The sequence below is a fragment of the Solanum dulcamara genome, chromosome 5, assembly GCF_947179165.1.
Source record: "Solanum dulcamara chromosome 5, daSolDulc1.2, whole genome shotgun sequence".
Taxonomy (NCBI): Eukaryota; Viridiplantae; Streptophyta; class Magnoliopsida; order Solanales; family Solanaceae; genus Solanum; species Solanum dulcamara.
The window spans coordinates 73,632,220-73,649,962 of record NC_077241.1 but is presented as its reverse complement, the minus strand read 5'-3'; the positions used below and the strand labels follow the sequence as shown (position 1 = coordinate 73,649,962).

Below are 17,743 nucleotides of genomic sequence, written 5' to 3'. Positions count from 1 at the left end.
TTGGATTTAAGTTAATATATATTAATTGTATAAAAAAGCTTTACATCATTAAAACAATTTAATTCATCACAAACCATCAGTTTGGACATGACTTGAAGGGTTGGAAACTAAAGTTGAATGTTTAATACATGCTTTGATGTCTCCAATCAATTCAGTTTGGTGTAGGGAATAGTTGAAAAAGTTATTATTTTTATCTCCTTTGACTAAAATTTAATAAGAGGGAATTGTAGGGCAGTATTATAAAGCTTGTCTCTTAAAGGTACTCAAAAGGTAAGCATTTCCATATCAATGTCTATTCATTTGTAGCAGTAAATTTTACAAGTTTACCAAAATGATGTATCAGAAGATTGGCTAAATTTTATAAGCTTAGGCACAAAAAGTGTATACAAAGTACAATTACCTATTCAAATGCAAGAAATTGCAGAAATTTTCCTCTTTTTGGTACACTGTTTAGTAAATAACCATCTTATTTAAGAACCTTTCAAGTCATGGTCTAAATATCTCTTTCGATCAAAATAAAACCCTTACGTAAAAATATTAGACCATGGTCTAAAGTTTCTTAGACAGTTTGACACATTTTGTCAGTCCCAGGGCTGTATTTGCATAACTTTTTAAAATTAGGGACAATCTAAATAGTGAAATACTTGAAACAAATTCAGTTTATCGGATTTCTAATATTTAGGAACCTAGGGAGTATAAGCAAACAATTTAAATGATGTTTCTCCTCCCCCCCCCCCCCCCTAAAGATACCTTTTTGTAATCAACTTTATGCTAGATTTGAAAAATTGTACCATCATATTTCTATTGCTATAAATATAAATAGGAGAATCAAAAGGAGGGGGGAAGGGGTTGAATCTGCCTCCAATAAATTTCGTTTTATTTTTGTTGCTCGAATCCCATACCCCACAAACGACGCACGGGGGAAGGTCAACGTTGAAAGGAATGATCAGAGGTGATCCAAGATTTCAAGACAACAGAATGTATCCAACATACACCATTTGAGCTTAACCATAGATATTCTTTAAAAACGATTGTCAATCCACTGCCAACGAGGGAATAAAACGGATGGCTACAGCCAGAAAACAGGCGCTCAACATAAAGGTGAACACGTTAAATACTTTCATTGAGTATACTAGCAAGTGCTTTGAATAACAACCACCCCCAGAAACAAGAAATCCGTTACTAATTCAAATTCAAACTAAGTTGATAGGAAGGCCGACACCCCAAGCTTAGGAACCTAAAAGTCTATAACAGCAGTGGCATTGCTGCATTATTGACAAACACATCCATCGTCGTCTACACACTAGTGAGTATTAATTACATGTCAGGAAGAGCTGAAAGGATTATCCAGAATTTTGCCAGAATACCTGTACAGGACGATAGTGCTAGCAGCTTCCATGTGTGGCTGTAATAACAACCGGCACCCTCCGACTAATCCCATGCCATGTAATGTTTTCTCTTGAATAAACAGTTACCTTCTCTTGCACAGCACACAACCTCAAGTAGATAACATCTGTCGTTTCACCTTTCTCAGCACCGGATGTGCTGCCCGTGCTTTTCTTTATCAGAGAGCCTTCTTCCACTTCATCCCTCAGAATCAAATCATTCAGAATCATCATGTTGTCACCAACTGAACTGAATTTCAGCACTCTTACACCATCATCTTACACAGATAATATAGTCGCACATGACAGCACAAACCAAGTTGCTGGATGCAAAACCATAACCCAATTTACAAGCCGGTGGTCTTTAACCGTTGTAATGGAGTTTCTGATTTTGTGAGCCTTGGACTTGTGGGGCTTGCGGCTGTTGAGGTTGGGAACTTTGCATGTTCAAAGGTTGGGTGTTGTAGTGCCCAAAAGGCTGGGAGTACAGTGGATTGAGTAAACTCTGGAGAAAAACAGAAACAAAATTGATATTGACATTAATTAGACTAGTGAACCAACAAATAAAAAGAATGAACTTCCAAGTCACTGGAAACTTCACGTGATGTGCATACTTCATATATGGGGGTCTTTCAATGATCTTGTTAACTACCAAGCAGAATTAATGAATGCAGTAACCTGAGACTGAAGTGGATTTGCATTGGACATGCCAAAATGGTTCTGTGGACTGTCCTCCTGTGATGGATCGTTGTATCCAGCTTGTGTGAAGAGACCTTGGGATCCATGAGCCATGTAATCCTGCAGAGCAATCAAAATGATGACACAAGTAAAAGACCCATGTAAACAGGAAGAAGAGAAAACATCAGCAAAGAAAACCACATCAGATAAGAGATGTTCACCACCTATGAAGAGACTGCTGACCCCTTCCATTTCCCCCCAACAGACCTAAAAGAGCAAGAAATGAAGGGGACAAAGGACTGGACAGCTTACCTGTGACATAAATTCATTTCCTGAACCAAAACGTGAGTATCCAGCTTGTGAATTCTGGTTCAGATAATTTCCTGGAAAACCAGCCAGTGCTCCCTGATTTACATAATCAACAGCATATCCGCTTTGAGAAGCCTGAACGGAAGTGAAACAAAGCTGAGTTAGTACTACTTCCGGAAAATGATAAAAAATGTACGTACAAATTAGATGGAGAGGGGTGGGAACATCAAGATATTAAAAAAATTAAGGTAGTAATAGCAGCTTCATATGAAGTTGTGAACTGCCTGCTAGAGAATGTGTACGACAGTACCTGTGTAGAGAATTCAGCAACATGATATGGAACATGGGATCCCTGGCTCTTGAAATCATCTCCCAAGAAGTCCTGATAAAAAACTTTCGGATAAATATGATATTCAGTGAAGCAAACAACAATCAATTAACAAAATCGATTACCTGTGACATGCCGCCCATTGAAAATCCATCGCGAAATGTCTGGCTTGGACCTTGAACGGCCATCTATGATGTTTTAAAATTGAAAAAACATGCTTACTACTAGAACAATAAGTAAATGATCGAATAGTGAAAAATTAACGGGTTTACTAACATTAGAAGCATATCCAGGCTGAGATAAAGGTCCTCCCCCAGATGGTTGAGTGTTTGGATTTTCAAGTGCAGAAAAGTTGAAGTTAGGCCCATGACTTCCAATAGGTTGCTGGGAGGCTTGCTGGTGAGAAAGATGGCTACCAATTGGAGCATTGGCATTCCCACGCCCGGCCCCAAAACCCCGGCTACCTGGCTGTGGAACATGAGGTACAGCTCCAACAGGCCCGTGTATAGCACCACGAGCAGGAATTGCATACGGTTGGGGAGGGCCACCATGGTAAGGGGAGATGGGAACTCGAGGCATTGGATAACCAGAAGGATAGACACCAGGTCTGTGAGTACCATTGGATGGACCAGGTGCCATGTAAGAACCTATAAAAAGATAAAAAGTTCAGAACCTGAGCAATAAAACAGGACCAGATGTATGAACACACTGTAATTTGGACCATAACACATGGTTCCACTTTCCGGCACTATTCAAGAAAACTTGGTAGGGAAAGGATGTAGCTTGCATTCTAACAACCTTATCAGGTGAAACCTGCTCAACGTGGAATCATCAACGCCAAACAACTGCATTCTACCTATTATGGGGACCATTATATTATTGTATAATTTTTGGAGCACCTACAGGATTCCACCATTACATGCAGGTGCCTTTCGTAGAAAAAACACATTCTTATCTAAATCATCTACTTTGTATACGCTTGTATACAGGGCTTATCCCTAATTGCATCAAATATGGTACTTCATTTTATTATTTTTTTTGGGTTTGGGGGGGGGGGGGGGGGGGAACAAAATCTCAAAAGAAATTCCACAAATAGCAATTTTACAGGAAATATGCATATGAGTAATGAGTTCCCCGTAACTTTAAGCAAACTCTTCGCGCGTCTAGAAGGATCGATATGGAAATAGTGACACCCATATCATAACATTTCCTACTATACACATCAAAGATACTGAATGATGAGTGTAACATAAGCCAACAGGAGAAAAATTAAATCCAACATACCCTTAGAGCGACTGCTTCGCCTGTCAGCATTGGGGTTTGATGAGGCAGCAGATCCATAATTATCACTGGGAACAATTCCAGGTCCACCACCAAAGAAAAGCCTACGGTCATTGTAGATCTGCAAAACCAATGATACGAAAGATCAACACCACATCAGAACCACAATATGATACATTCTGCTGAGGCACAAACATCAAACTTAGAAGTTAGAACATATATGCACCCATAAGTACCTTTTTTGGCTTCTGAAACTGAACCATGCTTTGCTTCAAGTTATTTAAAGGACCTTCTACCAAGCATTCATGTTCCTGATTGACAAACATGTAAAAGTTTGAGCATCTCAAGGTGTAATAAACTAGAAGTGATTCCCAATGTTTAAAACATTAATGATGTAGTCAGACAAACTCAGTAATACAACACCCTCTTCCAAAGAGGATTTTTTTCAAGTAAAAAAAAAAAATCCTCTTTGGAAGAGGGTGTTGTATTACTGAGTTTGTCTGACTACATCATTATTGTTTTAAAGAGGATTGGCCCAAAAATAACGCGCAATGAGCAAAATGTCAAAAATTTCCAGTTCAACACAACAGTTTAGAATAATCATGAAATGCATATAATTAGGTAATAAGCATTTTAAAAAATCAGTATTAGAAAAGAAAATAAAGAAAGAAAACGTTACCTTTAGCATTTTCCTTTCAGAAATATTTAAGAAATTACCTTGTAGTGTGTCAACAAGCCATTCCAGAGAGGCTGCTTGCTTAACACTTTGGGATTTCCTAGGATAACAATTCCATAACGAGCACGTGTAAGAGCAACATTAAGCCTGCGAGGATCATTAAGGAACCCGATGCCCTGAAATGAATAACAAGTAAACTATAAGTTCCGCAGCTATTTATAAGACACATGGCAATATGGCACGTTTCGGACAGCATGTTTTTTAGTTTTACATAACTATATGGCCAGAACAACCAACAGAGTATTAAAAACTCAAACCACCTCTTGTACCCCAAATCAAAAAGTGGTGAAAAAACTAGCATTTTAACACTTTAAAAATGATGGAAGGCAAAAAATCAGAAGTTATGGTGCAGACATGCTGTGGAAGGAGTGGGAAAAAAGGAGCAAACATCACATGAAGATTACAAACTATCAACACACTAAACCACATTGGTGTCATATTAACATGAACATTAAGTGAAAACAGATAATTATGGATATCAATACCAACCTGATGTTCATTGCTCCTGACACAAGACAAGATGATATAATCTTTTTCCCTTCCTTGAAATGAATCTACACTTGCAACCTGAAGATAAAAATTACTCAATTTATTGGAAGAATTTAAGAGAACCGTAGTAGCCCCTCTATTCACAGCTTACCTCAATTTCCTTGTAAAGTTGCTGCCTTAAAGCACCATTTCTAGACATGTAATTTACAATATATGCTCGTTGACCCTCATATGGTGTGATAACTCCAATCTGGCAAACAAAATACAGAAATAGTAGCACATAAATGAATTATTCAACTCCTAGGTTCTTTTGATTACTGAGAAAAGGAAATGATAGTACCAGAAATAAAACTTATCTGCCACTATGCATTTGGAAGTAGGTAAGTGTGAGTACAGGTTTTTAAATTTAGTTATAGGAAACCTTTCTTCAAATTAAATCTTGCCAATTTCCTTTTAAATATATACTTGAAAATGATTTTTCCATCTTTAAATTTTACTTTGCAGAAATTTCGTGCCAACTTCCTCAAGCGTCCAAAGGACAAGTTACAAATCTAAACCACATACCTGACTAGGGACTACACCACTTTTGAGGAACGTAGTCACTAGCTTCTCAACATTGGCAGCTTCAGTTCTGTTTAGATAGGAAGTTCCACTAGCACTGATCTCCTCTTGTCCCATCTATAGAGATTAACAACTGTGTATGACTTTTTACAGCCAGAAAATGGGAATACACAAAATAGATAGTGAAAAAGAAATCATCAGCCTATATGGCTATATCTCTACAACACATAATCAAGGTATCTTCATAGCCATAGCAGTAATATCCAGATAATCAGGGGAGAACAGAAACAAAATATATATCTTTTCACTCTAATAAGGACATCAGGAAATTAGCTATATAAATTGAGATACCAGGACACTAGTTGTTTTTAAGAAATTGAGAATACCTGGACATAAAATAACATGGGACGGTTTGGCACAGGCCAAGGAAAATCAATGCCTAATGATTGTCTCTCGTTGATGGTTACACCATTTTGAAGGGTACCTTCGTAAAAACTATTTGAGGGAAACTCTGACAGTGCAGGATGCATACGGTATTGTACCTAATATTGCATTTCAATGCACAGGAGAACCAACATTATATATCATTTGAGCAAATATAAAGGGAAAAGCAGAAGAGAATGTACAAACATTTAACAGTAAAGAGGAGTCTGAACAGCATAGACGATAATCAATAAGTTCATAATAAATTTAAACAGAAAGGAACCGACAATCAGGAAAGGAATGGGAGCAGAGTATCTACGACTATACTTTGTCAGGCAAATGAAAAAGGCCAGAATGGCATGGGCAGAAACTCAACAACTGAGATGTAAGTTTAAGCAGGATTGGACTTGCTATCCTACTACACAATTTGGTATGAAGCACGGGAATATCACACACTTAAACTAGAAATATCTTCGTCTTTTGCCCTAACTTTGGTGGGAAGAGTTACCTGGTACCTGTTGCTTGTGAGGGAGGTTGCAGGTATCCTATGGAATTAGTCGAGGTGCGCGCAAGCTGGCCTGGACACCACGGTTATCAATCTCTCTCTCTCTCTCTCTCTCTATATATATATATATATATATATATATATATATATTCTTCCTTTTTTATCTTCCTTATTGTGAAGAAAAAAGATAGAGGAACATTGAAGAAATTTTGAATTTTGGTGTCCATAAACACCCCACACAAAAAAAGGCAAGAAGAAAGAACTGTCTACATAAAACACATGAGCGCTTTAAATCTCTATATCAATTGCATGAGGAACAAGAGAAAACACTGGATCTCATAATTCAACCCAACCTCATAAATCCTCAAAAAGTTAATGCATCGAAAAAACCGCCCAGAAAATCACCTGCAACCTAATTGGCTTCACACCCAGCAGTACAAGACGTTCAAACAGGGATTGAGCAAGTCCAGCCCGTGCAGCTTTCTTGCACATAATGACAGGTCCAAGCTGGCAGTGATCACCAACAAGGACAATCTAGCACATACATTACAGTAAGTATCTTCCATATAGCATACCTCAATATGAAATAAATTGTAGCAGTTACCTGCTTTGCCCCAAGAACCAAAGGAATAAGGCATTCAGGTTCAGCTGCTTGAGTGGACTCATCAATGAGCACCTACAATAAGGTTGCATAGCAGAGATGTTGAAACCAGCAAGGAAACATCCAGATGAATTAAAAAGCGCGCACACCAAAAACTAAATGGATAAGAAAGTGAGAAAAGAGCTAAAGATCCTCAACATCTTTACTTCAGAGGCAAACCAACCTGACGGAATCTGAAATTTGCCAATCTAGGATCTCCAGCACCAACACAGGTGCAACAAATCACATCAGCACTTTGAGCAATCTCCCTCTCCGTAGCCCGTTTCAGAGCTTTATATTTCTTCTCATCACTGCTGGAGAGTTCTCCTGAACATTAATAAATCAAATGAATTTGGATAGGGCAAAGGGCAGCCCGGTGCACTAAAGCTCCCGAATTTGGATAATATGCACACATTTATCAATGCTGCAAACAGAGGATCGTGTATGTACGTAGTGCAAAATTAGTTCTTAGGCCTAATTCACACCCCAAAAGCTAGCTCAAAAGGAGGAGGATTACCCAAGTCTTCTAATGAGTCCACCCATCTCATTAACCACCAATTTGGGACTTTTTATCATTCTTCAACACCCCACTTAACGCCCAGAGCTTAACATCTGGTGCGTGGGCAATTTTAATTTCGGGGGCCCAACATTGGGTAAGACAAGTCCTGCTTTGATACCATGTAACATTAGGTCTTAGGCGTAACTCACACCCCAAAAGCTAGCTAACTTAAAGAGGGGAAAATTGCCCAAGCCTTATACGGAGAGCAACCATTTCATTAACCATCAATGTGGGACTTTTTGTCATTCTTCAACACATAGAAACCAAAGACTTCAAGCTAACAAATCCTTACATAAATTGGAACACCAATATCCATAAAGCATAAACAAACAAGAAGGAACACCAACCTTGTTCATCCTTCAGTTGCTGTAACTTGTGAAGTTCACTCTTCTCAGATGTGTCAAGATGACGAACCTACATGAACAAAGAGTTGAAGAATGGAAGGAGAGAAAAGAATATAAAGGTTCTGAAAGCAAACTTATATGTATGTGTGTGATAATTCACAAAAGAACTAACCTGATAGTGAAGGGTCAAATGCTCAACAGGAGAACTGACAGCTTCTCTCGACTTAGCACAGAGCCTGACAACCTGGAAGGAAAGAATTCATAAGAAAAGAGCTGAAGGATCCAACATTTCATGACGTTTCTATTCATTTTCTGTGATTCCTATGTTCTCAATACTTTTGATTTCTCTTTCTTTTTTCCTTTAGTTGTGTGGTTATATAACAATTAGCAAGGTGCCTTCAGGTTATGGAAAAGTACTCCTCCTGACCAATCAACATAAGGAAAGGGGGTAGAGGAGGGGAAAAGGGAATATGTGATGTCAAAAAGAGAAAGAAGAATAGTTCAGAATTCAATAGGCTACTTCCATTATACAGCAACAAAGAAACATGTGTTGATAACCAAGCAAAAATAATGACTGAATGTTATTTTTTTTGGAACTAGTGAGTATTTTATTTTTGATGCATAATCTTACAATCTTCTATAAGAAAAAAATTGAATGAGAACTTGTTAGAATAGTTCAATGAAAGCTATCCAGCAGAGGGAGATACAGACAAATGGTGGTGCCTCACCTTCAGTCCAGTAGCACTTATTTTCTCTGCTAATTGGTCCACAGCCACGTTACTGGGTGCACAGACCAAAACCTGATGAAAAATAGTCCAAGAAACAATAGAGAATATGCTTAGAATCAAGGGGTTACACTTAACAATGAAGACAAGGTCAACTTGTAGACCAATTAAACATACCTGACCCTGGCCTTGCTTGGCCATATGATACACAATGGCAGCAGAGGTAACAGTTTTTCCCGTTCCAGGAGGACCTTGAATTAAACTGACAGGCTTTTGGAGAACACTTTTTACAGCGAAAACCTAGAAAAATGTACATGTACAATAAGACAATATTTTTCCTCTTACTCATTACGTGATGGGGTGACCATTTTTTCCCCTTTGTTTTTTGGGGGTTGGAGCAAGTGGATTTGAGGCACCACATTTGGGCTAATTAACTAACAGCTGAGTGGAGGGAAAACCGTATGAGCAGAGTGACCAAACAAGATCACCAACAAATTGGATGCAGGATGTTGGTGATGCATAGTTCCATACGGTGACATTCATGATGCAAGCAACTAAAATTATCATTAGTAAAAGAGTAAATACATCAAATCCCCCCCGAACTTGGCACCAAAACTTACTTTAGCACTTTAACTACACGGGCATTCAAATAGCCCCCTTAACAACTTTCAAGTGAATTTAATCTCACCCTTACACTACAATACCAATCTCATAATGGAAAGTGCATTACACACACGCCTCGTCGGCGCCACGTCAGTGCCACATTGAAAAATATTTAAATTTTGTTTTTTTAATTCTTTTTTGTTTCTTTTTATTTATTCACAATTTTAGAAAGGAAAAAAATCTCAAAAAATGGGAATTAATCCAAGATTATAAGGAAAAAAATCTCAAAAAACTAAATCCTTCTCTCTTCTTTCTTTTTCCATGTAAATTAAACTTGGTCAAGTAAAAAAAAAGGTTTCCTTTCTTACCTCACAACTTGTAGCAGTAAAAGGCAGAAGCAAGCACTAAAATTGATAGGTCGGAAAATTTCACCAGCAAATCTTATGTCAACGCCAAAAAATTAAAATGGATTTTCGTTTTTTATTTTGGTATAGTGGAAACAGTGAGGTTGGGATGAGGATGGAGGAAGATAATTAGAGAAGATGGTTGATATGACATACAGTAGTGGCTGTAAAGGGAAGAAGAAAGGTACAAAAATGTAATAAAAAGAAAGATTATTAGCTAAAAAGAAAAAAAATAGGGCCCACTTATTCTTTCTCTTTAATTATTGGTATTTACGCGCTTTTATTTTTTTGATTTGCCATGTCAACCGTTTGGGTGGATTTATATTCACTTGAAATGAGATTAGGGGGGTAAAAAATTATATGTAAAGTTAGAGTGCTAAAGTAAGTTCAGTGGACAAGTTAACATAACTATCATATCATGTGTAGCTCTCTACATGCACAAGTGTGCAGGAGTATAAATCCCATAACTTCTATTCCTAAGGCGTGCACTTGCAACTATCAACTTGCCCCCAAAATACATATTAAAAATATTCCTGAAAAACGGGTAGGAGCAAGATAGATACTGAAACTAGATAGACAACCTGCTGTTTGAGAAATGAGCCAAAAGTTCAAAGAAAGACAGAATTGCCAACCTGAGACGCGTTAAGCTCTGGAAGACCAGGAGCACCAAAACGGCGAGGAAGTGTGTTCCGAAGCATCTGCATCTCTACTTCGTGACCTAGAAGATGATGGTAAATATACCTGCATAATAGAATCAATGAATCAAACATAAGTATTCTATCAAAAAAAATTAAAATCCGGTTAACACAAGCTAAGTTATTTGCTAAAAGTCATCAAGTATGAAAAACTACAGCTATATAATATACTTCAGAGTTCCCTCATGACACCAAGACTGGACAGCAAAGCAAAGTGAATTAACTATCACATAAAGCAACCGCAAAGAAAAGCAGGAACAGTTAGTCTTGCAACATAAATGCCTCCAAGAATCACAGTATATCAACACTCGGAAGAAAGTCAGAAAGCAAATATGAGATCTGTCTATTTAAGAATGCACGATGTAAAAGTACAAATTTAAAGCAAAATAACGCAAACAAGAGGGAAAAGGACATGTATCATTTTCTTTTAATTTCTTTTACAAAATTCAGACATTTGCACTCACCCACTGACACTTGTCTCATCCACAGCAAAAGTTTTCATTGCAGTCTGCATCCTGTCAAAGCTCGTACTCTTCCAAACAAAGTCAACACTCAGCCCATGGGTCACATCAACCGGAACTCCCTGCAAGACAAGAACGTTGCAAATGAATTAAGAACACAAATCGCGATGTAACTTTTGTGTTATTAGGGGGGAAAAGATGACAAGTAAGAGAATAGGAAGTCCTAAAACCAATGTACCTGACTGGCACGAAGCTCAAGGGCAACCTCTTCTTGAGCAGTTAATTTTATCTGAAAATGGAAGAAACAATTCACCAGTCTTGGTCAAAAAGCCAGCCAAAACACACAGATACTAGATGTCGAAGTATACACTTCTCCTTCTAAGTCATCTTGTATGTGTGTTAAGGGTGTTTACAGCTTTAAGGAGGCTCCATAGTTTTTCCCTTCTAAACAGGGTGAGAGATCAAGGTCCGTACCACATGCCCTACTGACTGCCATGCTGGATGAGCTGCATCCCCTGAATAACGCAGTCGTAGCTCATCACCAGGTACAAGCCGTAACTCATTGTCTTCCTAAAAGAACAGCACCCTATGTTCAGTCCAGATGAGTGAAGACACAAAAGAAATCCCACTTCAAGAAAGAATTGGCAATGCCAACAATGTAACAACACAAGAATCTCAAGCTTGATCATAGCCATTAGAGGCAACTTTTATGAGGATGATAATATACCTTCGGGAAAACAAAATATGCAACCCGCTTCTTGTTGAGACCAATATCCCATCGAACAGTGAGGTTATCTTTACTTTGAGACTCTTTCATCATCTACCAAATAGAAATAAAATCTTGTTACGTCAGGCTGTTTTAAACTTCAATATAGACATTACAAGACGGAGAAAAGACGCTCTCAGTAAAACTTTTTGGGGTCTCATACAACATTACCAGTTTCACAAAAAAAAAAGAGGACACTATCATTAGGTTATTGACAGGGATAGAACACATCTTTTCTAAGAGGAAACAATGTCTTAGATTGATAGACTACAGAATTCAATCATAAAGAAAGAAGAAATATCTCATAATTTACAGATTAGACACATTTAGGAGCAAATATAAGGTTGCTTATGACTCAATACTATTGGATAGACCCTCACTCTACTGACATGCAATTCTAATGGTACTACTCACCCAAAAGAAAAGGAAGTACTACACTATCCCAAAGGAAACCTATAAAGGAAAATGATCCATTAAAGGAAAGCGAACGACATTTTTGGATGGAACAAAAAGCCAAGAAAAAGAAGAAATATAATGCACTCAAAATTCAGCAAGTAAAATCATCTAATGGCTGACATACCTTATCATAGTCAGCTTCAAGCTTGATCAGTGGTGCGAATATGTTTTGATACTACATTAGAAGGATAAAGCCAAACTTAGTTAACATGTCAACCACAGAAGTAATTCATGAATACAATCCAGGGCAATTTTATGGAGCATTTATTAGACAACAAAAGCTAAACAAAATAGGATAGCAATATCAAAGACACCTGATAGGCATCTTCATACTTCAAGCCAACAGGCTGAGGTTCGTCATCCACACCTGGCTTCTCAAGATCTTCCAGGTTAGCATCAGGATTTGTCTTCCACAATTCTTCGATTTTATTTATTTGTTGAGCACTGATTTGGCGTGCCCGCAACTGTTCTTGCTCTGTTGGGACCTGCAGCAGGCAATAGGTTACAGAAACAGGAGAGGAGCAAAACTTAGAAAGCACCATAAGAGGAACCAAGAAAGAGTATCCCAAACCTTAACGAGCCATTGCAAGAAACACCTATCATCAATAAGGGGGCACCACTGACTCAAATCCCAATTCATATCCTTCAGCGCATTAACATTTAAACATGGTTCCCTGCAGAGGAGAACAACGACACTCTCTGTCTTGGCAGAGATGAAACCAAGAAGAAAAACGTTTCGGCATCCACAGTTGTAGCACTCTAGAATTGTTTCTCCCAGTGGACTATCTTTATGAAGACAAACCTCCTTGTGTTTTGCTCGGACCTAAGGTCAATGTTGTAGATTAAATTCAGTAATTTCCAAATGCTTTGTTTCTAGAGTGAGAATGACAGATGTACCAACTACAGGAAAAGCCAAGAAACAGCTAGCAAAAAAAAAATATAGCTCATACTCTATTTTTGTCAATTTTATCACACTGTTTACTATAGTAACAAGATTATCTTTGTCGCTTTCGTTATTCGTTATTTGCTTTCCTATATCGCTTTGAACTTCTTAGCCTTATCTGACCTCTTTTTATGCTTCTTCTGAGCCGAGGGTCTCTCGGAAACAGTCGTCCTACCTTGGTAGGAATAAGGTCTGCGTACACTTTACCCTCCCCAGACCCCACGTTGTGGGATTTCACTGGGTTGTTGTTGTAGTTGTTTACTATAGTAACAAGAAACAAAATGTTCGCACTTACTTACATGAATATGTGTCCTATCTTATAGGTGAACTCTCATCTAATGGACATTGAGCATGTAGAAAAGAGAGATCAAATAGAGTACATCAACTCCTTAACAATCAGCAATAGGTACTGCTTCGCTCTTTATTTATTTTTAATAAGTAGATAATGCCTTCGCCTTTCAGCTTGATAAAATACAAAGATCAGTTCAATTTTTCCTCTACATCTAAGAAAATGGACTTGCAAAAGAATAAAATCTTCAACAACCTGACAAGGTCCTAGTTATCAGAACAAGAAGAAATGGACACCACAAATTATACGCCCTGATATTAGAATTCCAAACATAAGACACTGGTCTAAAGAACAACGGCTTCATATTCCCAGGTTGAATATCCATCTCAATGTCCAAGAGAAAGAACTGAATTTGGCAAAAGACCTCATCCGTAACAAAAGAGTATCCGAAAGGAAACAGAACATTTTAAGAGGCACAAAGGATTCTTCATTGATAAGCTCAGTTCCTTAAATTAAACAACTACTAAAACTAGATCATTTTAATCCAAACTAGTTGGAGTTGGTTGTATGAATCCTCTACCTTCTTTTTTTAACAAGTTATAGATTGAAATGAGGAACTACTTAGCACTAAGATATGAATCCTCTACATTCTTTTCCAGTTGGGCCTGTTCCCTCGACAACGAGAATTTAGAGTATATTGTATGGCCGCACAGTATTTTATGCCACCTTTGAATAAGTTGTTTTCCAGTTCCTAAAATCGCCAATAAAAAACTCAATTCCTTGATTTATTAAAAAGTTACTGGTAAAGTCTTCCTGTTCAATCCAATGCAGCAGCTTTCTCACAATTCCCATCAGCTATAGTAATTATCATCATACCTGACAGCCAAACTATGGGAGCTCAGTTCTTCTGGAAATGGGGAGTGGATTACAAGGTGGGGAATCGAACCCTCACCAATAATGTAAAAGTTCAAGTAGCCAACAACTGAGCTACTAAGATTCTTCATGGGAGCTCAATTCAATTCTTCTTTTCTCTCCCTTTTCAACCAGAGGCAGCGACAGCCAATTGCATCGTACAAGGAAAAACAAAACAGCAGGTCTGAGAAGATTTCATGCAATGACCACAGTCATAACACCTCACGCCATTTTTGTGATAAGTCACAACACCTCATTACACCAAAATCATATAATGTGATCTCAAGCAGCACTATATTCACAAGTGTAAAGCTTCCATTTCAAAAACACACTATCTGGTCATAGGTACACACTACTATTACTCACAATTCTTCTTTGAAAAGTAAAGTAACTATCATTTCACAATTCACACTACCTCAAACATCACACAGCATAGAGAAAGTAGTTGTCATTTGTATTTGGGAGAAAACACCAAAGCAACCGGCCCTCCTTTTGGCACATTTCTATAATCACAAGTATGTTTAACAAAACACAGGAAAACCTAAAGCATACATACCAAATGATTAATAATATGAGAACCCGAAGTGTTGCCTCTCGAATTGCAGAACCATTTGCGGCAAGATGGAACGTTGCACCTAACCACACAAGCAGGATTCGTCACTCCACAGTACTTACAAGCATGTTCAACCGCAAAATCCCCTTTTCCATACTCAAAGCTCTCATCATCACCAGTCTCTTCAAAATTCAACCCGCTCAACCCCGCTGCCAATGCATCCACCGCCGCCGCCTTATTACTACTAATCTTACTACTACTACTCCGTCCACCGTCACCTCCACGTGATTTAGCTGACGGAGAGGCGTCAGACGACGACAGCGGACGATCAGGAGCTTCAGAGACTAAGGAATCGGACGGTGTAGGCCAAGCAGATGATCTAATTGGCTGTGAAAGCTCATGAAACTCAGGATAATCAAATTCTTCTCCTTGTGTGTTGAATTCCAAAAATGTGTACGCATCGTTATCCGTGTCCGGCTGCGACGACGTTTCGTACAAACTGTTCCCTTGAGAATCCATTTGTCTCGTTAATCACATAGGAATTCAGCGTTAGGGTTAGGGTTTAGGAATTTGAATGCGAGGAAGGAGAAGAAAATAAATTATATTTTTCTTTCAAATTTGGAGAGTGTTAAGGATTTACAGTGTATGTAAATTGAGGGAGATCGTCGAAGAAGAAGAAGAGAGAAATACAGAAATATTGTATGTATAGCGTCATGGGGGTAGGTGGAGAAACGGCGGGGAGGTCACGTGAGATAAGACTTCTACTCTGTTTGAATATACTTATTTTTAATAATTTATAAATTAAAAATTATTTATAAATTAAAAAATTAAGTAAATGCAGCTAATTTATTTTTTGACCTATAAGATACTTATTTTAATCACAAAATAATTTTAAATTAACCAATCAAACACTCAAAAAAGCTTAAAAACAGTTTATAAATCAATTCAAACGGGTTTGATGCTCTGTGTTGATTGGCTGATTTTGTTTGGTCTCGTGACTATGGGCACGTGACTCAAGGGGTGGCGCGTTTGGCGCGTGAGTTCTTCAGAGTAGGTTGTTTCTTTTTCTGGATATATATTTACAGTGCGTTTTAAATGGAAAAATTGCTATATTTGTAGGTGTAATTTAGTACAAGTTTAACTTTTTTCTTAATATGAAAAATCATAACATACATTTTTTTCCTCAATTTATTTGGAATATTTTGAATTTCAAGAGTCAGACAATTTAAATTTAATCGTAAATTTAAACACGAAATTCTCAAATTTTTTGAAATAAAATTTATATATCTGAAAATTATGTAAAAGTACTATAAATCGCAATAATTGATAATTAAAAATATTTTAAAAGATATATGAAAAAAGTACGGCAAAAAATAGACTATACTTGAATTAATTTAATTTTAACTAAAAAAAGTCAATTCGAGACCAAATCAATCAGACATTATATATATAATTTGTAAAATTTGTTTTATAAATAAACATATTTACTTTTGATATAATTTATAAATATTTCTTATACTTTTCATTGTTTTATCTTTTAACATATTATTTCAAGTTTGAAACTTAAAATTTTGAATGGTCCAATGATGATTTAGTCTCTAGATATTACTAACTCTAATAAATCTCAAATCAAAATCAAATCAATACTAATGCTAAAAATAAATAAATTATTCAACACTAAAATTAACAATAAGATTAAATATTTGTTCTATAATTTACATTGGTCTAAACAATTAAAACATATATAACCTATTTTTAATTTTTCTTTACTATTTAGTCCTGTAATTAATATTTATTGAACTTATTTTAACATAATTAATACTTTTAAATTATGATCATTTTTATTATAACATATTAATTTACAATATTTATTTTATGCAATTTCATTATTATTTTTTATTAAATATTTTAATATCATCATTCATCTCATTTTGTGTTATTTTCTTTAAAAAACACCTTAAATAATTGTATTTGATAAAATAAAAAAATATTTAAAGCACAAATTAATTATATATTGATATGAATACTTTCATAAAAAAAACTCAAAAAAATTCAAAAACTCAAGAATATTTATTTTATGCAATTTCATTATTATTTTTTATTAAATATTTTAATATCATCATTCATCTCATTTTGTGTTATTTTCTTTAAAAAACACCTTAAATAATTGTATTTGATAAAATAAAAAAATATTTAAAGCACAAATTAATTATATATTGATATGAATACTTTCATAAAAAAAACTCAAAAAAATTCAAAAACTCAAGAAACCCAAAATAACCCAAGGTTGAAAACCCAAATTTATTAGCTTGATTTGATTTATAAATTTAAAAACTCAACACAAATCATTTAATTTGATATTTGAAAAACTCGAACTAATCGATCATCACCCCTAACCACATCTAATGATCTAAGTTGTAGATCGGACTATGATAAAAGAGCTTATACTAAGTAATATAACATATAGAATTGACAAAATGGTTCCGGTATCATTTCATACTATTATCGCCCCAATGCAAAAAAGGGGCAAATGTTATTAAAGCTTTTTTCCATTGGCAGGGTAAACTGCAGAAGCCCCCTATCTACGAACCACGTTGTCATCATGCCACTTTTCAATCTGCACAAGCAAACAAATTATACAATATTCATTCCTATGTGTAAACGGAGTTAAGAACATCAAAAACTATATAGTAGGGAG

The 17,743-nt window shown here is 36.4% G+C and overlaps 1 protein-coding gene across 1 annotated transcript; it reads right to left on the bottom strand.

Moving 5' to 3' along the window:
• Nucleotides 1-1,096: 1,096 nt before the first annotated feature.
• LOC129889747 (regulator of nonsense transcripts 1 homolog) lies at nucleotides 1,097-15,759 on the bottom strand. The gene is made up of 29 exons (XM_055965170.1): nucleotides 15,049-15,759; nucleotides 12,920-13,171; nucleotides 12,663-12,833; nucleotides 12,473-12,523; nucleotides 11,854-11,946; nucleotides 11,601-11,696; nucleotides 11,365-11,415; nucleotides 11,130-11,248; nucleotides 10,603-10,711; nucleotides 9,141-9,263; nucleotides 8,967-9,038; nucleotides 8,411-8,482; nucleotides 8,242-8,308; nucleotides 7,520-7,662; nucleotides 7,300-7,371; nucleotides 7,101-7,229; nucleotides 6,154-6,309; nucleotides 5,771-5,884; nucleotides 5,358-5,456; nucleotides 5,207-5,284; nucleotides 4,699-4,833; nucleotides 4,218-4,292; nucleotides 3,985-4,102; nucleotides 2,977-3,347; nucleotides 2,826-2,888; nucleotides 2,683-2,754; nucleotides 2,376-2,507; nucleotides 2,064-2,183; nucleotides 1,097-1,890 (listed from the first exon to the last, which is right to left on the bottom strand). Exons 1-29 carry the CDS (start codon nucleotides 15,562-15,564, stop codon nucleotides 1,750-1,752), a joined length of 3,810 nt encoding a protein of 1,269 aa, XP_055821145.1. The 5' UTR covers nucleotides 15,565-15,759; the 3' UTR covers nucleotides 1,097-1,749.
• Nucleotides 15,760-17,743: the final 1,984 nt, after the last annotated feature.